Genomic DNA, 27,371 nt, shown 5'->3' with positions numbered 1-27,371 from the left:
ATGACAATGTGGACACAGGGCACGCAGACCCCGGCTGCAGGACTTGCACCATTTGAGCTACCTGCTGTGATGCCTGACAAAGAACTTCGCCGATCAGAAGGTTGCAGGCACCAAGTACTACCTTGGAAAAGTAAGTAGAAAGTGACTACTAGGCAAGTTAGACTAGAGTGAGTGCTTGTGGAGTCTAAAGACAATGTGGTCATGAACGTTGAATGGCCAGAATTTTAATTGTCAAAAAGTTAGCACTTAATGTGCTCCTTGTTGGTTTTACAGCAAACCTTGAGAGTGTGAGTGGGACACTGTACATTTTACAGCAGACCAAAGAATAAAAACCGTCTGGAGTGGCCGAATAGTGGTCCAACTAGTTGACCAGCTATGCCCTGTAGCCACGCCCATATGAGACGGGTTCCCCATATTGCACTGAGAACGATAAGAAGGACACCTGATTCGGGATCTCACTGCAATCTATTGAACTTAATTGAAAGTTTTATTGAGAGTAATGTTCTGTTTTATGTTTCTGTTATTTATATGCAACGTTCAGGTGCAAAGTACCTCCCATAAAGGGCAGAAAGAGTTACATGCTTGACTCTTTCACCTGTTGAAATGCATTTCAGAAATATTATTTGCATGTTTTTAACATGTGTTTTACCCTGTTCCAGCCCACTGACATGCTGTATTTAACGGGGGGTATGTGGCGCCCCTGTAGGTCCAGTCACCACAGAGGTACTGCACTTCAGCCAGAGGTGTGGTACTCCGCTCTCCGGTAAGGAGGGGGCACTACCCGGGACTCACATACTAGCATCCAACACCACACCAATCCTGGCCAGGGGATCTGTGTGGGCCCTATTGAGCGAGGGTCCCATTTCAGGCTGGAGGGGTAGCTAGGTGGAGGGTGTAGAGAGAGGCAGTTGGAAGGAACATAGTGAGTTGGTGGGGAGGAGTTAATCGGAGCAGACGTGAAGAAAGAAGCTCCAGTGAGAGAAGAGGTCCTAGGGGCCAGGGAAGTGAGGAATCCACCTGTGGTGCCCAAATCCACACCGACCATAGTCAGGTGGAAGGACTAGGTCACAGAGTGGCCTGGGCCCAGACTGGTGGAGGAGCTGCAAGTCTCAGCTAGCAAACCGGAGGCTGTGGTATCTGTATGTGCCACAGCCAGATTCACACACATTCGCTGAAAAGGCAGCCATATAGGATCAAGGGGACCAGGAGAGGGTCACCCGACAGGACCAAGGGGCTGCTGGCTTGGGACACTGTCTGTGAGGCGCAGGGCAGGAGGGTGAAGCCAGCACAGAGAGACGGCCTTTGAAGGTACACAAGAAAGGGAGTCTTGGAAAAGTGCACCCAAATTACCTGAGAGCTGGCTGGACCAAAGACCTGGAGGACACAGCACCCAGCTGGAGACTGTAACCTAACAGCTGTGAGTAAAGAGTGAAAACTGCACCCTGCTGTGTTCTCAGAATTATTACTGCATCACCTGCCCTGCACAACAACAGTTCATCATTGACTTTAACACTTTAACTGCCCTAGAGCCTAGCTCTACCCGTGGAGAGCTGTAAGATCTCAGCTGCGTTACCAACCGCCTCAGTGTACCTTAATCGCAGCGTCGGCCATTTTCTTATTGCCGAACACCACGGGTGGTGTAACGAACAAATCCCCTATAAGTTTTATTCCCCTTGCATCATCATTTTTATTAGACGTCCAGGGCCATGGACTGGGTCACAGCTGCTGTGTCAACCCCCGAAGAACCTTCGGACTCGGCCCAAGTAACTCACGGCCCTAGCAGGCACTCTAATATCACCCAACATGTCAAACTTGGACATGCATGAACGTTTTCCTCTGACAGTCTCTGTCCAAGGAAAGAATCCAACATGTGCACGGTGCGATAGCATAAGATTGATATGAGTGATCTGATCTTTTGTTGGATCGCACTTGGACCGAAAACACATTCGTCTGCACCTTTCCCAAGGTTAGTTGCACACAACCATTTTCTCTCCATCTGGGACAAACAGTTAAATTTTTCCTATCAGAGGCTGATCAGAGTGGGATTGTTTCTTCTCAGAGGTGGGCAGAAAAAAATAAAATAGTTTCTTCACCTTCTCCATTCTGTCAGTCCATGAAAAATGGACTGCACTAGGATGCCACTCAAATGCAATCTGATGTTTTTCATGGACCCATGGACTTGCACTGCCAAGTTTGAGCAGACACACATCTCAAAACCAGACATCTCAATGATTTTTTTTTTCCTCGGACCACTATGCCGACAAAAAAGATCAGACATGTGAAAAATAACATGGGTATTATCCGTGAAAACTAGATATATCACACATCTGATAAATTTAGTTGTGTGCAAGAGCCCTAAAGGAGGCATCACAATAACAAATGAGCATACAATTATAATGTTTAACAAATCATCAGCCCTTTAGACACACAACAAATTTCATCATCAATATTTGTGTAACACCCCAGGTTCCTGGTTGTTACAGTGGCATTGCTTTCCTCACGAGTGATGTCATGCTTGGAGGCGAGGAAGGATTCATTTTATTAGGTATTCACAAACATGCAACCTGGCCAGAAGGGGGAGCTCTGATCCCCTATATATATATTCTGGCTGGAGGGAAAGTCAGGCAGTCAGTCTGTGAGAGAGACCGAGAGAGTCAGGAAGGCTGATGGGGCCGTGCAGCCACGTGAGGTGCTGCAGCTCCTGGAAGGGAGAGAGAGAAGGACGGAATAAGCTGTAAAGAGCATGAAAAGGAGCAAAGGCGAGTGAAAACCTGGAGAGAGAAGCTGTGACTGGGCTTCCTCCACACTGAGTGCAGATACCGGTAGCTGGAAGACCGAGGTTGTTGGGGTAACTCTATGCCCCACGGCAGAAACCGGTGGACAGCAGATTGCCTGTCCACCATTAACACCCGAGGACACAGTAGCACATAGAGCCCGGGTCGTGATAGAGATCCTGTAAAAAGGCTCGAGCTACCTGTGGTACAGGTAGTGTCCTACCAACAAGGGGGACAGAGAGAAAACATGAGGACCTTGTGTGAGGCCTAAGGCAGCAAGGGACTACAACATTACAGCACTAGAGGGAAGGCTTCCAACCCCACCTGGTAAGAGGGATTCCAGATTCGCTTCCGTGCCGACCGGACCATACTTGTACCTATGATCCGTTACCCTACACTGTGGCTGCCTGAATTCTTCAGAAAACCAAGTAAAGAGACTGCATCCCTGTGTAATCCGTTTATTTTCCAGCACTGCACCATCCGTACCAAACACACCAGGGGCCCTAGGGACCCAGCTTCACCTGTGGGAAACCATACCATCCCTGCCGCTATAACATCACCCCAGAGGATCCCTTTAAGCAGCATCGGTCATCCTTGACCGAGTACCACAGGTGGGGCATCACAAACTTATTCCACAAACCCCTTTAAAAACTGTCCCTTTAATTTGGGCGCCCAGGGCCATGAACTGGGTCGCCGCCGCCGTTACACATCCCTTACCGAGTACCCAACGACCCTGGCGGGCGTTCCACCTTGGCATCACGGACAGGATGGACTGACCCATTTAAATGGGTCTTGTGTGCCTCAGAGACTATGCTTTATTGAGAGACTGCTAAATTGCTAATTGCCGCCAAAACTGCCACCAATACAGCGCAATGAGGGGCACAGGAGAAGAAAAGTGAGCCATCGTGGGTGGAGTCTAGCTGTTTGGCGTGAAAATCATGAACACCCCTTCAAGTGTTATTATACAAAGAGGACATATCCATTGGCCAGGGAGGTCCGCCTCCTGATCTGTTATGGCGGGAACCAGAAGAAGAAGACCCGCCCACGGAGAACAGAGCAGGAGCAGCGCGTGTGTGCATCCGTGGACCCAGAGGAAAAGATGGAGACTAGTGGCCACCCAGAGGGTGGAGAAGCAGCCGAGGGCTGTCCCAGACTATAGGAGGAGGACCTGGACCTACTGACACTTGAGGATCTGGAACTCCTGGGAGCACAAATGGAGGAGCTGAGATGCCAGCTCCTGAGCACGGAGCTGACCGCGGTAAAGAAATGGAAGGCGGCCCTGCGCAGAAAGACCGCATTGGAGGAGCCGCAGCCTGTCCTGCGATCAGTGTCCATGGCCTCATCAGCAGAGCAGACGGGCACCGGAGGGATCACATCTGAAGCAGGTATGGAGAACGACCCTGCCCCAGTGACTGACCCCACTCCAACGACAGCTCCTGCTCCAGCTACTGACCCCGCTCCAGTGACTGACCTTACCGCGGCCACCAACAATACCACTCTGCAGACCGAAGAGACATTGGTAGGTCTACTCCCAGCACCATCAGCCCCCCTGACCTTGTTGGAGTCATTACAACATTGCCTGGGACCAGTTATCCAGTATGGAGGGGCTCATGAGAGCTCCGCTGAAACCCACTGGCACACCACTGGAGGTGAGCGCAGAGGAAGTTGTGTTTCAGTGGACCAATTTGGGGACAGACTCGATCGGCTTCCCTGGGGAGGCCTATCCATAGGGGTTCCATATAAATGTCCTCAGCTGGAAGGAGAACGGACAACGGTTAGAGTTAAAATGGAGAAAGAAAAGTGAGGAGAATGAAGCCCAGCGTAGGGCCATAGAGGAGCACAATCTGTGGGCCAAAACTCAGGCCCGTAAGGCCAAACATTCAGACAGGAGCCCATGGAGACAGGGCGGTATAGAAGCCTTTCACCTTAAAAAGAGTTGGGGCTTTTTTAAAGAGCCAGGACTGTTGGTGGAAGTTTTTGTCACCCGACGTGATGTTGAGTTTCACCTTCTGGAGGGACACCCGGATAGGGATCTCTACTCAGAGGATCGTGTAACCTAAACCCGTCACTGGGGTGGAAAAGGCTGGTACGCTCTCAATGTTAGAAAATGCAAAACGACAGCTGCCAGTCCTGACAAGTCAGTAGCACCAAAATCAATAAGACCTAAGCCACCTGCAAGTAGTGCAGCCTACAGTGTGTTCATGGGCTACCTAAACTGATGTGGAGACACAGTGCAGGAGCACTCAGACCCTTATAGTGGGAACGAACCAAATTTTCATTATTCCAGGAATCGGATTGGAACCCAGCATGAGAGAGAGCAGCGTCCAGGTGCTACCGTGGAAGCAATCAGATTAAGAGAGTAACTGAAATATCACTGAAAAGAGCTAAGATAACCCGGTTGGGTTATGTTCTTGTTGTTCCAGTTTAAAGAACTGCAGAATCATGAACTAGGCATGATCAGAACTGTCCTGTAAATAGTTAGCACCTCTTTAGGTGCTTTCTACTGGTTTTACATGGAACCATTAAAGAAACTGTTTATTGATGTTGCCTTAAAAAGTTTATATTTGTTCAAGGACCTGAAAAAAAACCCATTTGGCGTAGCCAAAGAAACGGTCCAAAGAGGAGGCCAGTTATGTCTTGCAGCATGCCCAAGACCTACGTTGGGGGTTTACGAACGGGTCCAATTTATTGAATGAAAATGTTATGGAAGTACTTGAAAACTGTTTGCTCTGTATTAAAGTGATAGTGTTTAGTATTGCTAGAGAAGTTAGCTAATAAATGCACTGGTAATATTTAGTATTACAGTAAGAGTTTTATATTTGTGGTAAAGTTGATGTTATGCACTTTAGCGTAAGAAGTGTTAGTAAAAGATAGGGTAATTGTCATTTCATATTTAATATTTAATGTTTAGTATCATAAGAAAGTTCTATTTTTGAAAAGTTATATTTTACCTTGTAGTAAAGTTTTGCAACGTTAAAGCATTATCACCTCCCATAAAGGGAAGCAAAAGTTTATTAACCTGTTTACATGCATTGTAAAATTTTGTATGTCTTTTTCTAACCAATTGTTGTTGTTTGTGTTTTCCCTGTCTGGGAGTACTGGATTTAACAGGGGTAGTGTAACACCCCAGGTTCCTGGTTTTACAGTGGCATTGCTTTCCTCACGTAGAGAGTGATGTCATGCTTGGAAGCGAGGAAGGATTCCTTTTATCAGGTATTCACAAACATGCAACATGTTCTTACTCCAGGCCAGAAGGGGGAGCTCTGATCCAGCTTATGGGTGGCTCCCCTATATATATTGTGGCTGGAGGGAAGGTCAGGCAGTCAGTCTGCGAGAGAGACCGAGAGAGTCAGGAAGGCTGAAGGGGCCATGCAGCCACGTGAGGTGCTGCAACTCCTGGAAGGGAGAGAGAGAAGGATGGAATAAGTTGTAGAGAGCGTGAGGGAAGAAAAGGAGCAAAGGCGAGTGAAGAGCTGGAGAGAGAAGCTGCGACTGGGCTTTCTCCATGCTGAGCGCAGATACCGGTAGCCAGAAGACCAAGGTTGTGGGAGTAACTCTATGCCCCATGGCAGAAACCGGCGGACAGCAGATTGCAAGTTACTAGTGATGAGCGAGTGTACTCGTTGCTCGGATTTTCCCAAGCACGCTCGGGTGACCTCCAAGTATTTGTAACTGCTCGGAGATTTAGTTTTCATTGCGGCAGCTGAATGATTTACAGCTACTAGCCAGCCTAAGTACATGTGGGGGTTGCCTGGTTGCTAGGGAATCCCCACATGTAATCAAGCAGGCTAGTAGCTGTAAATCATTCAGCTGCAGCGATGAAAACTAAATCTCCGAGCAGTCATAAATACTCGAAGGTCACCCGAGCGTACTCGGGAAAACCCAAGTAACGAGTACATTCGCTCATCACTACAAGTTGCCTGTCCACCATTAACGCCCAAGGACACAGTAGCACATAGAGCCCAAGTCATGATAGACATCCTGTAAAAAGGCTCGAGCTACCTCGGTACGGGTAGTGTCCTACCAACAAGAGGGAAAGAGAGAAAACATGAGGACCTTGTGTGAGGCCTAAGGCAGGAAGGGACTACAACATCACAGCGCTAGAGGGAAGGCTTCCAACCTCACCTGGTAAGAGGGATTCCAGATTTGCTTCCAAGCCAGCCAGACCATACCTGTACCTGTGATCCGGTACCCTGGACTGTGACTGCCTGAATTAATCAGGTAAAGAGACTACAACCCTGTGCCCTCCGTTTATTTTCTGGCACTGCACCATCCTTACCAAACACACCGGGAGCCCTGGGGACCCAGCTTCACCCGTGGGAAGCCATACCATCCCTGCTGCCATAACATAACCCCAGAGGACTCCTTTAAGCAGCGTCGGTCACCATTGACCGAGCACCACAGGTGGCCTCACAAACTTTTATTATTTCAAAAACCCCTTTAAAAACCGTCCTTTTAGTTTGGGCATCCAGGACCACGGAGCTGGTCACCGCTGCTGTGACACATCCCTTTAAGTACCAGACCCGGTACCGAGTACCCCATGGCCCTGGCAGGTGTTCCATTTGCAGTACTATTAACATGCAACAATCCTTTTTTTAAAGTATTTTTTAAGCTATTAAAACAAAAGAACATAAAGAGGACCCAAGTTCTGTAAACAATTTGTAAACTGATCTCTGTTTTATTAAGGCTGAAGAGATAACATTAACAATTGGACAAGCCTTCGATCTAGCATATAGAAAGTTCCTTGAATCGGGAGGAAAAGATGTTGAAACAAGAAAGCAAATCGCTAACTTGCAAAAAAGGGTAAGTCCAGTGATGTCAGTGCTTGATCTATATAAGAACTGTATACACAGTTAGTGCAACAGTCTATTAGAAAATGTGATCAAGACCCGTGGAAGCGCAGCAGCGCGAAACGGCCGTCGTCTTGTGGAATCACGTTTGTTCCCTGATTTGTCCTGCCTTTTGACTACATGTCATAATAAAGAAGTGGATTTTAGTGAATGGTGAGTGCTCGCATTTTCTAATAGACTGTTGTACTTCAAGTTTGGATTTTTTCATGGAGAGCACCCGATATCTGCATGGGCATTTACCCATGATGAGGACATAGAATAAGTGTGTGCAGGTGACATAAACCAGCTGTTGGTGCGGCTCCTTGCTCTTTTTTTTATCCCCATTATACACAGTTAGGCTATGTTCTCACGCAGCGTTTTGCTGCCTTTTTTCTGCAGTCAAACGAGGATCTCTTGGCAGTAAAAATGCTGTGTTGAAAACACAGGTTTTGCTGCAATTTCTCTGTATTTTTGCAGCATTTTTAGCTGCATGTTTTAATGCGGAATACTCGTGTTACTTTCATTGTGCATATTTATTAAGGTTAGTTTTAATCACCAAAAATGAAGCAAAAATGGAGCAAACATTCACCAAAACTTTTTAGCTTAATTTTTGCAGTATTTTTACGTTCTCATTGCTCTCTTTCTATGGGTGAAATAATGCTGTGAAAATGATGGATGAATTGACATGCTTCGGATTTCAATAACGCTGCCGTGCTCAAATTCAGTCTAAAAAAAATCTTCTTTTAACGACCGTTTATTGTATGAACTGAAGCGAATGGAGTAATACTACACACTAGAGTAGCAGCCTTTTCAAACAGGTAGACAGCTAGACTGCTGATTGTCGGACCCTCATTGATAGAGGTAAAGGGGACATGAAGCACAATGCGCCTATATCTAAGGGAGAAATAAGGTGTTAGATGATTTGAGGAACTGCTCACTCATCAGGGGTTGAGTAAACCCACAAAGGAGAACTCATGATAAATCATCTGCTTCAGCACTGTCATAAAGGGAATCCTGTTATGGCAATCAATGGGTAGGAAAATGAGAGCGATAGTCCATGCTACCGATGTAGATACAAGAAAACAGAGAACAATGATGGTAAGATCAAGTGGTTTATTTTCTACGCATTTCAAAGTTGGAGCAAGTTAGTTCAACTAACGAAGAAGTTGCAACTAAGGAATAGTGTTGGGCAAACCCATAGATGTTCGTGTCCAGTGGAACATTTAAAACAAATTTTGTTTGGGTACCAGAACCTGAACCAAGACTCCATTCAGATGAATGGGGAGCCCGAACATCTGTTGTTTGAAATGCTATCATCTGCATGACAGTGCTGCAAACACAGGCTCTGATCGGCAGCAAGTTCATTACCACCAGTCAGAGAGCAGCGGATGCCTATCACTCTGTCAGATGACAGGAGTCTGTGTCATTATTTCAATTAAATGATTTTATTCTGGCTGTGTCTTTTTTGCAATCTAACTATGGGGTTAGTAATGGGGGCAACTTATAGATACCTCTCCATTACTAACCTGTGGGCTTGATGTCGGCGGCCATAAAACAGCTGATATCAACTCCACAACTATTACCCCACTTGCCACGGCACCAGGGAATGTGGGATGAGCTGGGTAAAGTGCCCTTTCTGGGGCAGCTGTGGGCTGCTATTTTTAGGCTGGATGGTGCAAATATCCTTGGCCCCTTACCAGTCTGAGAGTACCAACCCCCAGCTGTTTGCTTTAGCATGGCTGGTTGTCAAAAACGAAGGGCATCCCCATTTTTTAAAATTATTTGTTTAAATAATTTAAGAAAATGACACAGGACCTTTCTGTTCTTGATAATCAGGCAGGATAAAGCTGACAGCTGAGTTGGTAAAGATGACAGCCCATAGCTGTCAGGTTTAAATGATTTGGTTATTAAAAATAGAAGAAACCCTACTTTTTTAACCCCTTTACCCCCAAGGGTGGTTTGCACGTTAATGACCAGGCCAATTTTTACATTTCTGACCACTGTCCCTTTATGAGGTTATAACTCTGGAATGCTTCAACAGATCCTGGTGATTCTGACATTGTTTTTCATGATATATTGTACTTCATGATAGCGTTACAATTTCTTTGATATTACCTGCGTTTATTTGTGAAAAAAATGGAAATTTGGAGAAAATTTTGAAAATTTTGCAATTTTCCAACTTTGAATTTTTATGCAATTAAATCACAGAGATATGTCACACAAAATACTTAATAAGTAACATTTCACACATGTCTACTTTACATCAGCACAATTTTGGAACCAATTTTTTTTTTGTTAGGGAGTTATAAGGGTTAAAAGTTGACCAGCAATTTCTCATTTTTACAACACCATTTTTTTGGGGGGACCACATCTCATTTGAAGTTATTTTGAGGCATCTATATGATAGAAAATAATCAAGTGTGACACCTTTGTAAAAACTGTACCCCTCAAGGTGCTCAAAAAAACATTCATGAAGTTTATTAACCCTTCAGGTGTTTCACAGGCATTTTTGGAATGTTTAAATAAAAATGAACATTTAACTTTTTTTCTCAAAAAATTTACTTCAGCTCCAATTTGTTTTATTTGACCAAGGGTAACAGGAGAAAATGGACCCCAAACTTTGTTGTACAATTTGTCCTAAGTACGGCGATACCCTATATGTGGGGGTAAACCACTGTTTGGGCGCATGGCAGAGCTCAGAAGCGAAGGAACGCCATTTGACTTTTCAATGCAAAATTGACTGGAATTGAGATGTGACGCCATGTTGCGTTTGGAGAGCCCCTGATGTGCCTAAACAGTGGAAACCCCCAAATTATAACTGAAACCCTAATCCCAACACACCCCTAACCCTAATCCCAACGGTAACCCTAACCACACCCCTAACCCTGACACACCCCTAACCCTAATCCCAACCCTATTCTCAACTGTAAATGTAATCCAAACCCTAACCCTAACTTTAGCCCCAACCCTAACTTTAGCCTTAACCCTAGCCTCAACTCTAACCTTAGCCCTAATCCTAGCCCTAACCCTAGCCCTAGCCCTAACCCTAGACCTAACCCTAATCCAAGCCCTAATGGGAAAATGGAAATAAATACTTTTTTTAAATTTTTTTATTTTTCCTTAACTAAGAGGGTGATGAAGGGGGGTTTGATTTACTTTTATAGCGGGTTTTTTAGCAAATTTTTATGATTGGCAGCCGTCACACACTAAAAGACGCTTTTTATTGCAAAAAATATTTTTTGCGTCACCACATTTTGAGAGCTATAATTTTTCCATATTTTGGTCCACAGAGTCATGTGAGGTCTTGTTTTTTGCTGGACGAGTTGACATTTTTATTGGTAACATTTTCGGACAGATGACATTTTTTGATCACTTTTTATTCTGATTTTTGTGATGCAGAATTACCAAAAACCAGTTATTCATGAATTTCTTTTGGGGGGGGGGCGTTTATACTGTTCCGCATTTGGTAAAATGGATAAAGCAGTTTTATTCTTTTGGTCAGTACGATTACAGCGATACCTAATTTATATCTTTTTTTATGTTTTGGTGCTTTTATACGATAAAAACTATTTTATAGAAAAAATAATTATTTTTCCATTGCTTTTAGTGTTGAGCGATACCTTCCGATATCCAGAAGTATTGGTATCGGATCGGATCGGCCGATATTCAAAAAATATTGGATATCGCCGATACGGATACCCGATACCAATGCAAGTCAATGGGACAAAAATATCGGAATTAAAATAAACCCTTTCTTTCCTTGTAGGTTAAATTCTACATGAAGGAAAACAACTAAGAATAATGTCAGATGTATTGGGGAGGTGGAGGAGACATTAAAGGCATAGAGGTTTAGGCAAATCAAATGGAATAGCAGGAATGTTTTTTTTAAGACATTCGGAGTTACAAAGATATTGACTATGTTAAGATTTTTTATATTTTGTCAGATATTTATGTTTCACTACTTCCATGCTCTTCACCTTCTTTTTTACTTCTCCCACACTTTCTTCTTCATCATCCTCAGCAGCAGCATCTTTTTCATCAACTTCTCCTTCACCTTATTCATCTTCTTCTTCTTCACCTTCTTCCTATTATTTTTTTTACATTCTTCATATTCTTTTTATTCAACTATTATTCTTCTTCATATTCTACTTCTTCATCTTTTTCATATTCTTCTTCTTCATCATATTCTTGTTTGTGACAGGCCTTCCTGTAGTTGTTATCTATAAAAGTTTTAAGATTACACCTTCCGTTCTGCCTGTCCCAAAAGATTTACAACAGGATTTGTCCACGTTCAGTTTGGCCTGCAGCAGCAGGTTTTTTCCAGGGGCACCACGAGGAGGAACGGACTCACCCCCATACACTGCTTAGTCTTCTTTTGCTTATAATTTAGATAATATATTTTGCTCTGATTTTTAGTCTTATGCTTAATGTTCTTTTGCTTTTGTTCTGTAGCTTCTTGTTCTTCTGCTTCTCGGTCTTCAGGGTCGTCGTCTCCAGGGTCTTCATCTCCGGGGTCGTCGTCTTCTTCGGGGTGGTCTTCAGGGTCATCGTCTCCGGGGTCATCGTCATCTACAGGGTGGTCTTCAGGGTCGTTGTCTTCAGGGTCTTGAACTTGAAAATGTAGCAGAAGGTACAAGAAGGCTGAGGAACTGCTGAGAACCAGCTGACGGTACTGGAACCCGGATGACTACCCGAAGGTAAAAGAGCCAATGGAACTACCGAGGACCAGCTGACGGTACTGGAACCCGGTTACTAAGCAGGAGGTACCCGTGCCAGAAAGCACTAACAAGGACCACCAGACGTTGGTGGAACTCGGATACCCAGAAGGAGGCACCTAAGCCAAAGGCTCTGCCCGGAACCAGCTGATGGTACTGGAACCAGGATGATGAGCAAAAAGTACAAGAGCAAAATACACTGCCGAGAACCAGCTGATGGTACTGGAACCTGGATGGCTACCCGAAGGTACAAGAGCCAATGGAACTACCGAGGACCAGCTGACGGTACTGGAACCCGGTTACTAAGCAGGAGGTACCCGTGCCAGAAAGCACTACCAAGGACCACCAGACGTTGGTAGAACTTGGATACCCAGAAGGAGGCACCTAAGCCAAAGGCTCTGCCCGGAACCAGCTGACGGTACTGGAACCAGCCTGTGGAGCAGAAGGTACAAGAGCAAAATACACTGCCGAGAACCAGCTGACGGTACTGGAACCCGGATGGGTAGCCAAAAGTACAAGAGCCAATGGAACTACCGAGGACCAGCTAACGGTACTGGAACCCGGTTACTAAGCAGGAGGTACCCATGCCAGAAAGCACTACCAAGGACTACCAGACGTTGGTGGAACTCGGACACCCAGAAGGAGGTACCTAAGCCAAAGGCTCTGCCTGGAACCAGGTGACGGTACTAGAACCCAAGGGGACCTTTTCAAGATTGACTTCTAAAGAACCAGCTAATGGTGCTGGAACTCAGATAGTCAGCAGAAGGTCCACATGAACAAAAAATTGCAAGGCCGTGAGCTGGCCGGAGTTGTCGAAACCCACAGTCCTACAGGGGGTGCTTGTCCTATTGGCACTACGGAACCAGCCTTCATTGCCAGATACCGCAGCCCACATAAGAAACACCTAAACTGCAGGCACCATAGAGTCGACTAACGCGACCGCAACACGACAGGACAATGTATTGGTGGCAAATTGGCTTGGACACTGCCCGGAAACAGCTGGCATGCTGGAACCAGGCTGGGCAGGAGGGAGTACCCATGCCAAAAACACTTCTGACCAGCAACTGGCAGTGTTGGAGCCCAGGAATTACATGAGAAATAGAGTTTGGGCTGAAGCCTAATTGGAGCAAGTTTAAAGGGAACCTTTAACCCCCCCCCAGGCTTTGCAACTAAAAAAACCAACTTGTGCAGCAGTAATTCTACACAAGGAAAAGGTGGCTCTTTTAATTATGCAGAAAATCCAAAGAAAAGGAGCGCACTTACCCCAGTGGAGTTCAACATCACTTTATTGGGACATTCTTAAAAGACAAAGGCAGGGAGGGATGATGTCAGATGCAGACAACGGCCGTTTCGTGCTCCACGGCACTTCAACGGGTCCTACCACTGACTAGATCTGGGGAGTGTTTTATAGACCCACCTGGGTCATGAACACCTCCCCCTAAAACCTCAAAACACGAACACAATTACATTTAAAAACAACAGTGATTATTTAAAAACATTCTCTATAGACAAAAACTAAGACAAGGATGAGCATATAATCATGAATATCTTACAGAGAAACTGACATGTCGACTTTATCATTTAAGCCGAACGGTCCTGCTGCCTCAGTACGTAGAATCCATTTGGCTTCTCTGCATAATAAGAGGCGATTTAAGTCTCCTCCCCCTTCCGGTAGGGAAACATGCTCTAGACCGGCAAACTTAAGCAGCCGTACGTCACTGGCATGTTGAGCACGGACATGATCTATTAGTCTGGAGGCTCCTTTTCCTGTTTTCACGGAATTAAAGTGCTCTCTGATGCGGACAAACAAATCAGAGAGCACTTTAATTCCGTGAAAACAGGAAAAGGAGCCTCCAGACTAATAGATCATGTCCGTGCTCAACATGCCAGTGACGTACGGCTGCTTAAGTTTGCCGGTCTAGAGCATGTTTCCCTACCGGAAGGGGGAGGAGACTTAAATCGCCTCTTATTATGCAGAGAAGCCAAATGGATTCTACGTACTGAGGCAGCAGGACCGTTCGGCTTAAATGATAAAGTCGACATGTCAGTTTTTCTGTAAGATATTCATGATTATATGCTCATCCTTGTCTTAGTTTTTGTCTATAGAGAATGTTTTTAAATAATCACTGTTGTTTTTAAATGTAATTGTGTTCGTGTTTTGAGGTTTTAGGGGGAGGTGTTCATGACCCAGGTGGGTCTATAAAACACTCCCCGGATCTAGTCAGTGGTAGGACCCGTTGAAGTGCCGTGGAGCACGAAACGGCCGTTGTCCGCATCTGACATCATCCCTCCCTGCCTTTGTCTTTTAAGAATGTCCCAATAAAGTGATGTTGAACTCCACTGGGGTAAGTGCGCTCCTTTTCTTTGGATTTTCTACATTTGGACTCTGAACTGTTGTTCTGGATGCGGCACCCCCAACAAACACAGGAGTGGAGGAGACGCGGAGCCACTGCAGTCCATAGATGTTACAGTGGTACAAATCCATCATCTTGGATGTATTGAAAGCAGCAGTGTGGATGTGAATTTGTTTTCTTTTGTTGGACTCTTTTAATTATGCTCCTTGCACACGCTGAAGTTAACACTTATAAAATGTGTCCCCTTCATACCGTGAAACCGTCCCAGAGGCGGGACTTTCCTTCTTAATGAGATGCAGCACAGCTGTCATTCATACCCCCTTGGCGCCGTGCGCCGCCTCCTCAGCATTGTTTGAATCTGTCCCGGAGCCTGTGCTGTTATGTTATCCCTTGGCCATGCGCAGTTAGCGCTGCCTGTCTTCAGACATCATTTGTTGTCAGGCTGGCTGCACCTGTGCGGCTGCCCTGCCCGAGATCCCATCCCGCAGTGTCTTCAGATTTATTCACACTGCGGGCCTGGGATTCCGGGGCATGCGCAGTGCATATCTTGGCCTCTCACTCATCTCCTTCCGCCTTCTTCAGACTGTGCGGCGTCAGCTGATCCCTAATCGCATGCCACGGCCGCGACGCGGCATAGTCTGAAGAAGGCGGAAGGAGATGAGTGAGAGTCCAAGATATGCACTGCACATGCCCAGGAATCCCAGCCCCGCAGTGTGAATAAATCTGAAGACACTGCGGGGCTGGGATTCCGGGGCATGCAAAGTGCATATCTTCGCCTCTCACTCATCTCCTTCCGCCTTCTTCAGACTGTGCGGCGTCAGCTGATCCCTAATCGAATGCCACGGCTGTGACGCGGCACAGTCTGAAGAAGGCAGAAGGAGATGAGTGAGAGACCAAGATATGAACTGCGCATGCCCAGGAATCCCAGCCCCGCAGTGTGAATAAAACGGAAGACACTGCGGGGCGTGATTACAGGCAGTGCGGCCGCACAGGCGCAGTCAGTCTGACACAAAATGGTGTCAGAAGACGGGCAGCGCTAACTGCGATTGCCCAAGGTTGAACATAACAGCGCAGGCTCTGGGACAGATTCAAACAACGCTGAGGAGGCTTTGCCCGGCGCCAAGGGGGTATGAATGACGTCTGTGCTGTGTCTCATTACAAAGGAAAGTTCTGCCTCCGGGACGGTTTCACGGTATGAGGGGCAACATTATATAAGTGTTAAGTCCGTCGTCTGCAAGGAGCATAGCGAAAAGAGCCACCTTTTCCTTGTGCAGCATTAGTGCTGCACAAGGTGGCTCTTTCAGTTACAAATGCCTAGGGGGGTACAGGTTCCCTTTAATTTCTGTAGTAGTGTGAGTGTGAAGGTAGCAGGAGCAATTGCCGGATACACAGCTGGGGATCAGCTGACGTTACTGAAACCCAATAACACGGCAGCAAGTGTTGACTGTGCAGACGGCACTTCCGAGCAGCAACTGGCGGTGTTGGAGCCCAGGGTCAATCAGGGTGTAGGCCGAGGCCTGCACTTGGGGCAGTTTAATATCTGAAGTAGTGTGAGCGTGGAGGTAGCAGGCCAAATTGCCAGATACACAGCAGGGGAGCAGCTGATGTTACTGAACCCCACTAACATAGGAGCGAGTGTTTTTCTCTGTGCAAATGGCACTTCCGAGCAGCAACTGGCGGTGTTAGAGCCCAGGGTTAATCAGGGTGTAGGCCGAGGCCTAATTTGAGCAAGTTGAAAGGTAATATTTAACCCCCCCAGGCATTTTTAACTGAAAGAGCCACTTCAACCTTGGGTATGTGCAGTTAGCGCTGCCCGTCTTCTGACATAATTTCGTGTCAGGCTGACTGCGCCTTTGCGGCCGCACTGCCCGAGATCGTGCCCCGCAGTGTCTTCTGATTTATTCACACTGCGGGGCTAGGATTCATGGGCATGTGCAGTGCATATCTTCACCTCTCACTCATCTTCATCTGCCTTCTTCAGACCGAGCGGCGTCACTGCCGTGGCATGCGATTAGGGATCAGCTGATGGCACACAGTCTGAAGAAGCCGGAAGGAGATGAGTGAGAGGCCAAGATATGCACTGCACAAGCCCAGGAATCCCAGCCCCGCAGGGTGAATAAATCAGAAGACACTGCGGGGCATGATCTTGGGCAGCGTGGTCACACAGGCGCAGTCAGCCTGACACGAAATGGTGTCAGAAGACGGGCAGTGCTAACTGCGCATGCCCAAGGTTGAACATAACAGCACAGACTCCGGGACAGATTCAAACAATGCTGAGGAGGCTTTGCCCGGCGCCAAGGGGGTATGAATGACGGCTGTGCTGCGTCTCATTACAAAGGAAAGTTCCACCTCCGGGACGGTTTCACGGTATGAGGGGCAACATTTTATAAGTGTTAAGTTTATCGTCTGCAAGGAGCATAACTAAAAGAGCCACCTTTTCCTTGTGCAGCATTAGTGCTGCACAAGGTGGCTATTTCAGTTACAAACGCTTGGGAGGGGGGGACAGGTTCCCTTTAATTTCTGTAGTAGTGTGAGTGTGGAGGGAGCAGGAGCAATTGCCGGATACACAGCAGGGGATCAGCTGACATTACTGAAACCCTATAACACTGGGTCATGTGTTGACTGTGCAGACGGCACTTATGAGCAGCAACTGGCGGTGTTGAAGCCCAGGGATTGCAGTTCAGTTGGTAGAAACATGAACACAACAGGAGACCTGGATACTGTTGCCAACCAATTATTTAATCTGGAAGAGGACTGGCAAATACCTGCGAGATCCAGGCCTTGTTCATTTTCAGAAAAGTAAGATGGTCAACGTTATTGGAGGATAGTCGCATGCGACGGTCTGTTTGTACACCACCTGCGGCACTAAAGACGCATTCCGATAATACACTAGCAGCAGGGCAAGCCATCACCTCCAATTCATACTCGCTAAGCTCTGGCCATGTATCCAGCTTAGAGACCCAAAACATGAAGTGGGAAGAGCCGTCTGGGAGTACACTGAGAGGGCAAGACATGTAGTCTGTCACCATCTGACAGAAACGTTGCCTCCTGCTGACTGGAGCCATCTGTGATGGTGTAGACATTTGTGGCGGGCACACAAAACTTTGCCACTGTTGGGCCATACTGGTCTTGCCTTGTGCTGAGGCACTGCTTCTGCTCCCTCTTTGTGCAGAGCTTCCTCCACTGCCTCGATGCACTGAGCTGCTTTGTAATGCACTAGCAGCACTGCTCTCGATTTAACTGGAGAAGATGATTTAACTGCACCAGTGTGTTGTGATTTTGCTTTTTGCTCCCTCTAGTGGTCATTAGTGAATTGACTCTGGAGCGTCTGTCTTTTTCTTTATCCTCACCTGGGCTGTTAGTTCTGGGGCGTTGCTATATAAGCGCCTTGGACCTTCAGTTCAATGCCTGGCATCGTTGAAATCAGAGCTAATCTGTTGTGCTCTTGTCCTTTGATCCTGGTTCCTGTATTTCAAGCTAAGTCTTCTTCCTTGCTTTTTGCTTTTGTTTTGTTTTGTATTTTTGTCCAGCTTGTTCCAATCTGTATCCTGACCTTTGCTGGAAGCTCTAGGGGGCTGGTGATCTCCCCCCGGACCGTTAGACGGTTCGGGGGTTCTTGAATCTCCAGCGTGGATTTTTATAGGGTTTTTGTTGACCAGATAAGTTATCTTGCTTTATTCTGCTATTAGTAAGCTGGCCTCTCTTTGCTGAACCTGGTTCATTTCTGTGTTTGTCATTTCCTCTTACCTCACCGTTATTATTTGTGGGGGGCTTGTATCTTGCTTTGGGGTCCCTTTCTCTGGAGGCAAGAGAGGTCTTTGTTTTCTTCTCCTAGGGGTAGTTAGATTCTCCGGCTGGCGCGAGTCATCTAGCGATCACCGTAGGCATGATCCCCGGCTACTTCTAGTGTTGGCGTTAGGAGTAGCTATTTGGTCAACCCAGTTACCACAGCCCTATGAGCAGGATTTTTGTATTTCGCAGACTTACACATTCCTCTGAGACCCTGTCCACTGGGGTCATAACAGTATGCCAGGCCGGTATTAAATGTTTAATGCATTGCAGAAGTGGGATTATAAGAAAGAAAATTTTGAGGTTTTTTTTTCCTCTCTCATTTTTTTTTTTTTTTTTTTTTCTTTTCCCCTTTACCTCAGAGTGGCTTAAGCTTGCTGCAGACATGAATGTCCAGACCTTGATTACAAGTGTGGACCAGCTTGCCGCTCGTGTGCAGGGTATACAAGATTATGTTACCAGAAATCCTAGGTCTGAACCCAAGATTCCGATTCCTGAACTGTTTTCAGGAGACCGATTTAAGTTTAGGAATTTCAGGAATAATTGTAAATTGTTTTTGTCCCTGAAACCTTGTTCGTCTGGAGACTCTGCTCAACAAGTAAAAATTGTTATTTCATTCTTACGGGGTGACCCTCAAGATTGGGCTTTTTCGCTGGCGCCAGGAGATCCGGCATTGGCTGATATTGATGCGTTTTTTCTGGCGCTCGGTTTACTTTATGAGGAACCCAATCTTGAGATTCAGGCAGAGAAAGCCTTGCTGGCTATGTCTCAGGGCCAGGACGAGGCTGAGGTGTATTGCCAAAAATTTCGGAAATGGTCCGTGCTGACACATTGGAACGAGTGTGCACTGGCCGCTAATTTTAGAAATGGCCTTTCTGAGGCCATTAAGAATGTTATGGTGGGTTTTCCAATTCCCACAGGTCTGAATGATACCATGTCCCTGGCTATTCAAATTGACCGGCGGTTGCGGGAGCGCAAAACCGCAAATTCCCTCATGTTGTTGTCTGAACAGACACCTGATGTGATGCAATGTGATAGAAAAACCGCAAATTCCCTCATGGTGTTGTCTGAACGGACACCTGATTTGATGTAATGTGATAGAATCCTGACTAGAAATGAGAGGAAAATTCATAGACGCCGGAATGGCTTGTGCTACTACTGTGGTGATTCTACACATGTTATCTCAGCATGCTCTAAACGTATATCTAAGGTTGTTAGTCCTGTCACCGTTGGTAATTTGCATCCTAAGTTTATTCTGTCTGTAACTTTGATTTGCTCATTGTCATCTTATCCTGTCATGGCGTTTGTAGATTCAGGTGCTGCCCTGAGTCTTATGGATCTCTCATTTGCTAAGCGCTGTGGTTTTATTCTTGAACCATTAGAAAATCCTATCCCTCTTAGGGGTATTGATGCTACGCCATTGGCAGAAAATAAGCCACAGTATTGGACACAGGTTACCATGTGCATGACTCCTGAACACCGCGAGGTGATACGTTTTCTCGTTCTACATAAAATGCATGATTTGGTTGTTTTGGGGCTGCCATGGTTACAGACCCATAATCCAGTCCTTGACTGGAAGGCTATGTCAGTGTCTAGTTGGGGCTGTCTTGGTATTCATGAGGATTCCCTGCCTGTGTCTATTGCTTCTTCTACGCCTTCGGAAGTTCCGGAGTATTTGTCTGATTATCAGGATGTCTTTAGCGAGTCCAGGTCCAGTGCATTGCCTCCTCATAGGGAATGTGACTGTGCAATAGATTTGATTCCGGGCAGTAAGTTTCCTAAGGGGAGACTGTTTAATCTGTCGGTACCTGAACATACCGCTATGCGTTCATATATCAAGGAGTCTCTGGAGAAAGGACACATCCGTCCGTCTTCTTCCCCTCTTGGTGCGGGATTCTTTTTTGTGGCTAAAAAGGACGGATCTTTGAGGCCTTGTATTGACTATCGGCTTTTAAATAAGATCACTGTCAAGTTTCAGTATCCTTTGCCGCTGTTGTCTGACTTGTTTGCCCGGATTAAGGGTGCCAAGTGGTTTACCAAGATAGACCTTCGTGGTGCGTACAACCTTGTGCGCATTAAGCAAGGGGATGAATGGAAAACCGCATTCAATACGCCCGAAGGTCATTTTGAGTACTTGGTGATGCCTTTTGGGCTCTCTAATGCCCCTTCAGTTTTTCAGTCCTTTATGCATGACATTTTCCGGAACTATCTGGATAAATTTTTGATCATTTATCTGGATGATATTCTGGTTTTTTCTGATAATTGGGACTCGCATGTGGAGCAGGTCAGGATGGTCTTTAAAATTTTGCGTGAAAATTCTTTGTTTGTCAAGGGCTCAAAGTGTTTTTTTGGTGTACAGAAGGTTCCCTTTTTGGGGTTCATTTTTTCCCCTTCTGCTGTGGAGATGGACCCAGTCAAGGTCCGAGCTATTCTTGATTGGACTCAGCCCTCGTCAGTTAAGAGTCTTCAGAAGTTCTTGGGTTTTGCTAACTTCTACCGTCGTTTTATCGCTAACTTTTCTAGCGTTGTGAAACCTCTGACGGATATGACCAAGAAGGGCTCCGATGTGGTTAATTGGGCTCCTGCCACCGTGGAGGCCTTCCAGGAGTTGAAACGTCGGTTTACTTCGGCGCCTGTTTTGTGCCAGCCTGATGTCTCGCTTCCCTTTCAAGTTGAGGTGGATGCTTCAGAGATTGGAGCAGGGGCCGTTTTGTCGCAGAGAGGCCCTGGTTGCTCTGTTATGAGACCTTGCGCCTTTTTCTCTAGGAAGTTTTCACCTGCGGAGCGAAATTATGATGTGGGCAATCGGGAGTTGTTGGCCATGAAATGGGCATTTGAGGAGTGGCGTCATTGGCTCGAGGGTGCTAAGCATCGTGTGGTGGTCTTGACTGATCACAAAAATCTGATGTATCTCGAGTCTGCTAAACGCCTGAATCCTAGACAGGCCCGCTGGTCATTGTTTTTCTCCCGTTTTGACTTTGTTGTCTCGTATTTACCAGGTTCAAAGAATGTGAAGGCCGATGCTCTTTCCAGGAGCTTTGTGCCTGATGCTCCTGGAGTCGCTGAACCTGTTGGTATTCTTAAGGATGGTATTATCTTGTCAGCTATTTCTCCAGATCTGCGATGTGTGTTGCAGAGATTTCAGGCTGATAGGCCTGATTCTTGTCCACCTGACAGACTGTTTGTGCCTGATAAGTGGACCAGCAGAGTCATTTCCGAGGTTCATTCCTCGGTGTTGGCAGGTCACCCAGGAATTTTTGGCACCAGAGATCTGGTGGCCAGATCCTTTTGGTGGCCTTCCTTGTCTAGGGATGTGCGGTCATTTGTACAGTCCTGTGGGACTTGTGCTCGAGCTAAGCCTTGCTGTTCTCGTGCCAGCGGGTTGCTCTTGCCCTTGCCTGTCCCTAAGAGACCTTGGACACATATCTCCATGGATTTCATTTCTGATCTTCCGGTGTCTCAAGGCATGTCTGTTATCTGGGTTACATGTGATCGCTTCTCCAAGATGGTCCATTTGGTTCCTTTGCCTAAGCTGCCTTCCTCCTCCGATCTGGTTCCTGTGTTTTTCCAGAACGTGGTTCGTTTGCACGGCATCCCTGAGAATATTGTGTCAGACAGAGGATCCCAGTTCGTTTCCAGATTCTGGCGATCCTTTTGTAGTAGGATGGGCATTGACTTGTCGTTTTCATCTGCTTTCCATCCTCAGACTAATGGACAGACGGAGCGAACTAATCAGACTTTGGAGGCTTATCTGAGGTGTTTTGTCTCTGCTGATCAGGACGATTGGGTGACCTTCTTGCCGTTAGCTGAGTTTGCCCTTAATAATCGGGCTAGTTCCGCCACCTTGGTTTCGCCGTTTTTCTGCAACTCTGGTTTCCACCCTCGTTTTTCTTCGGGTCATATGGAGCCTTCTGACTGTCCTGGGGTGGATTCTGTGGTGGATAGGTTGCAGCGGATCTGGAATCTTGTGGTGGACAACTTGAAATTGTCACAGGAGAGGGCTCAGCGCTTTGCCAACCGCCGCCGCGGTGTGGGTCCCCGACTACGTGTTGGGGATTTGGTGTGGCTTTCTTCCCGCTTTGTTCCTATGAAGGTTTCCTCTCCCAAATTTAAACCTCGTTTTATTGGTCCTTACAAGATATTGGAAATTCTTAATCCTGTGTCCTTTCGCCTGGATCTTCCTGTGTCGTTTGCTATCCACAACGTATTTCATAGGTCCTTGTTGCGGCGGTACGTTGTGCCTGTGGTTCCCTCTGCTGAGCCTCCTGCTCCGGTGTTGGTTGAGGGCGAGTTGGAGTACGTGGTGGAGAAGATCTTGGATTCTCGTCTCTCCAGGCGGAGGCTTCAGTACCTGGTCAAGTGGAAGGGCTATGGTCAGGAAGATAATTCCTGGGTGGTCGCCTCTGATGTTCATGCGGCCGATTTAGTTCGTGCCTTTCACGCCGCTCATCCTGATCGCCCTGGTGGTCGTGGTGAGGGTTCGGTGACCCCTCACTAAGGGGGGGGTACTGTTGTGATTTTGCTTTTTGCTCCCTCTAGTGGTCATTAGTGAATTGACTCTGGAGCGTCTGTCTTTTTCTTTATCCTCACCTGGGCCGTTAGTTCTGGGGCGTTGCTATATAAGCGCCTTGGACCTTCAGTTCAATGCCTGGCATCGTTGAAATCAGAGCTAATCTGTTGTGCTCTTGTCCTTTGATCCTGGTTCCTGTATTTCAAGCTAAGTCTTCTTCCTTGCTTTTTGCTTTTGTTTTGTTTTGTATTTTTGTCCAGCTTGTTCCAATCTGTATCCTGACCTTTGCTGGAAGCTCTAGGGGGCTGGTGATCTCCCCCCGGACCGTTAGACGGTTCGGGGGTTCTTGAATCTCCAGCGTGGATTTTTATAGGGTTTTTGTTGACCAGATAAGTTATCTTGCTTTATTCTGCTATTAGTAAGCTGGCCTCTCTTTGCTGAACCTGGTTCATTTCTGTGTTTGTCATTTCCTCTTACCTCACCGTTATTATTTGTGGGGGGCTTGTATCTTGCTTTGGGGTCCCTTTCTCTGGAGGCAAGAGAGGTCTTTGTTTTCTTCTCCTAGGGGTAGTTAGATTCTCCGGCTGGCGCGAGTCATCTAGCGATCACCGTAGGCATGATCCCCGGCTACTTCTAGTGTTGGCATTAGGAGTAGCTATTTGGTCAACCCAGTTACCACAGCCCTATGAGCAGGATTTTTGTATTTCGCAGACTTACACATTCCTCTGAGACCCTGTCCACTGGGGTCATAACCCCAGTGTGTCTTGGTACTCCCGCATTTTATGCTCCCGTTTCAATGGTGTTATGAGGCTTTGTAAGTTGTCCCGGTAGCGAGGATCTAAAAGGGTGTACACCCAACAATCAGCCGTGTTGAGAATGTGGGCGATGCGGTGGTCGTTTCTCAGGCACTGCAGCATGAAATCAACCATGTGCTGCAGACTGTCAACTGGCCAAGAAACGCTGTCCCTTGCTTGAGGTGTGATCTCTGCCTGCTCTGCATCACCCCACCCTTGTTCTACATACTGACTGCTAGAGTATTGTGTAACTACCTCCTCTGGACAGATGTCTTCCTCCTCCATTGACTTCTCCTCATCCTCCTCACAAAGTGTCCCCTGCCTAGGCCTTTGTGAGGAACCAAGTTGCGCAGACTGACCAGAAGCAGATGGCATTTGTGACTCCTCATCCTCCACCTCTTCCAAAACCTCCTCCCTTAGTGCTTGCAGTGTTTTTTCAAGCAGGCAGATAAGGGGGATAGTCATGCTGATTAGTGCATGATCTGACTCGCCATCCGCGTGGAATCATCGAAGGCACGCAAAACCTGGCAGATGTCCTTCATAGTGGCCCACTCAGTGGTTGTGAAGTCTGAACGGCGCACAGTGCAACGTCTTTGCACCTGATGCAGCTGGTACTCCATTACTGCTGGCTGCTGCTCACACAACCGCTCCAACATATGTAACGTAGAATTCCACCTTGTGGGTAGGTCACATATGATGCGATGTTCCGGAAGGCGGAATCGGCGCTGCAGAGCTGCAATGCGTGATCTGGCCATGCTGGAACGCCACAAGTGAGCACACTCACTCAGTGCATCAAGATCCAGATAGTCCCTCAAAAACTCTGAACGACCAAGTTGAGCACATGTGCCAGACATAGGATGTGAGTGAGTTTGCCTAGGGCCAAAGCTGCAACCAGATTTCGGCCATTGTCACACACTACCATGCCTGGCTGGAGATTCGCTGACACAAACCACACGTCGCTCTACTGCTTGATGACATTCCAGAGCTCCTGCGCTGTGTGGCTTCGATTCCCCAAAGAAATTAATTTCAATATGGCCTGTTGACATTTGGCCACAGCTGTGCTCATATCGGTCGTAACAGGTAAACGTTCACGGGTCCATGTGGAGGTGGACTGTGACGGCTCCTGCAGCGCTTATTCAGAGGAATTTGAGTATGAGGAGGAGTCAGTGTGTACAGACTGGATTCCTGCAATCCTTGGAGTTGGCAGAACACGTCCAGCGCCACTCTCACGATCTGTACCCGGCTCCACAACATTTACCCAATGGGCAGTGAGGGAAAGTTATCGTCCCTGTCCATGGTGACTGGTCTACGCATCGGTGGTCAGGTGGACCTTGCTACTGATGGCGTTTATTAGCGCATGTTTAATGTTTCCCTCCACATGCTTTTGCAGGGCAGGGACGGCTTGCCTGCTGAAATAAAAGCGGCTGGCCACGTTGTATTGTGGGACTGCCAATGCCATCAAGTTACGGAAGCTATCAGTCTCCACCAGCCTGAATGACAGCATTTCATGGGACAGTAGTTTTGCAATGCCAGCATTCAGAGCCTGTGCTCGGGGGTGGTGTGCCGAGAATGGCCGCCTTTTCTCCCATGCCTGTGCTACCGATGGCTGTAGACTGGGCTGGGAGTGTGAGGATGACTGGGAACGTGGTGCTGTGGGTGGAATTACAGTGGGTCTCTGACAACAGTGCCAGAGGTTCTTCCATGGCGATCCTGTGAGGAAGCCGAACCAGCTGTGTGTGAGCTGGAGGAAGAGGCTACAACATGAGCTGAAGAGGTGGTAGGTGCCGCTGTAGGTTGGCCTAGGTCTTCAGTGTGTTTTTGTAACTCCACCGCGTGCTTGGTCCGCAAATGTTTCCACATATTTGTGGGTTTTGAGGTTGCTGACACTTTTCCCTCTTTTGACGTTCTGATGACACACCTTGCATTTGACTAAGCAAATGTCATCTGCAACTGTGTCAAAAAAGGACCAGGCACTGCAAGTCTTGGGAGCGCCTGTTTTGTCTTTTGGAAGAGGCATGTTCCTAATGGGTGCCGAAGTGGAGGCTACAGGCAACACAGTCTTCCCCCTCCCTCTCCCTCTTTGGGCCGTTCGGGGAATCTCTTCCTCAGAGCTACTCCCACCACCTTCCTGTCCCTCACGCCATGATGTGTCAAGGACCTCATCATCTACACTACCCTCTTCCACCAACTGGGAAGTCTCGGCAGCACAGTATGCACCAGAAAGTGGCACCTGTTATGACCTCAATGGCGAGGGTCTCAGAGGAACAAGTAAGTCTGCGAAGTACAAAAATCCAGCTCATAGGGCAGTGGTAACTGGGTTGACCATATATCTACTCCTAACGCCAACACTAGAAGTAGCCAGGGAACATGCCTACGTTGGTCGCTAGATGTCTCGCGCCAGCCGGAGGACTAACTACCCCTAGAAGAGGAAAACAAAGACCTCTCTTGCCTCCAGAGAATAGACCCCAAAAGTAGGATACAAGCCCCCCACAAATAATAACGGTGAGGTAAGAGGAAATGACAAACACAGAGATGAACTAGGTTTAGCAAAGAGAGGCCCACTTACTAATAGCAGAATGTAGTAAGATAACTTATATGGTCAACAAAAACCCTATCAAAAAATCCACACTGGAGATTCAAGAACCCCCGAACCGTCTAACGGCCCGGGGGGAGAACTCCAGCCTCCCTAGAGCTTCCAGCAAGGTTAGGATACAGATTATGTACAAGCTGGACAAAAATGCAAACAAAACAAATAGCAAAAAGCAAGAAAGCAGACTTAGCTTAATTTAGCAGGAACCAGGATCAGTAGACAAGAGCACAACAGATTAGCTCTGATTACAACGTTGCCAGGCATTGAACTGAAGGTCCAGGGAGCTTATATAGCAACACCCCTGACCTAACGACCCAGGTGAGCATACAAGGGATGGCAGACATTCCCAGAGTCAAATCACTAGTAACCACTAGAGGGAGCCAAAAAGGTAAATTCACAACAGTACCCCCCCCTTAGTGAGGGGTCACCGAACCCTCACCAAGACCACCAGGGCGATCAGGATGAGCGGTGTGAAAGGCACGAACCAAATCAGCCGCATGCACATCAGAGGCGACCACCCAGGAATTATCCTCCTGACCATAGCCCTTCCACTTGACCAAGTACTGAAGCCTCCACCTGGAGAGACGAGAATCTAAGATCTTCTCCACCACGTACTCCAACTCGCCCTCAACCAACACCGGAGCAGGAGGCTCAGCAGAAGGAACCACAGGCACAACGTACCGCCGCAACAAGGACCTATGAAATACGTTGTGAATGGCAAACGACACCGGAAGATCCAGGCGAAAGGATACCGGATTAAGGATTTCCAATATCTTGTAAGGACCAATGAAGCAAGGCTTAAATTTGGGAGAGGAGACCTTCATAGGAACAAATCGAGAAGACAGCCATACCAAATCCCCAACGCGAAGTCGGGGACCCACACCGCGGCGGCGGTTGGCAAAACGCTGAGCCTTCTCCTGTGACAACTTCAAGTTGTCCACCACATGACTCCAGATCCGCTGCAACCTATCCACCACGGAATCCACCCCCGGACAGTCAGAAGGCTCCACATGTCC

The 27,371-nt window shown here is 47.2% G+C and overlaps 1 protein-coding gene across 10 annotated transcripts in view; it reads left to right on the top strand.

Annotated features, from left to right (window-relative positions):
- GULP1 (GULP PTB domain containing engulfment adaptor 1) overlaps positions 1-27,371 on the top strand; it is a 1,809,167-nt gene that overhangs the window by 1,251,870 nt on the left and 529,926 nt on the right. For all 10 annotated transcript variants that reach the window (XM_077275671.1, XM_077275676.1, XM_077275674.1 and 7 more), the window contains one exon: positions 7,461-7,577. In XM_077275671.1, coding sequence (XP_077131786.1) covers positions 7,461-7,577 — 117 coding nt within the window. The remainder of the gene's footprint in view (positions 1-7,460; positions 7,578-27,371) is intronic.

Source organism: Ranitomeya variabilis, chromosome 7 (assembly GCF_051348905.1).
Source record: "Ranitomeya variabilis isolate aRanVar5 chromosome 7, aRanVar5.hap1, whole genome shotgun sequence".
NCBI classification, from domain to species: Eukaryota; Metazoa; Chordata; class Amphibia; order Anura; family Dendrobatidae; genus Ranitomeya; species Ranitomeya variabilis.
The sequence above is the reverse complement of the archived record's forward strand: the minus strand, read 5'-3'. Positions and strand labels throughout refer to the sequence as shown.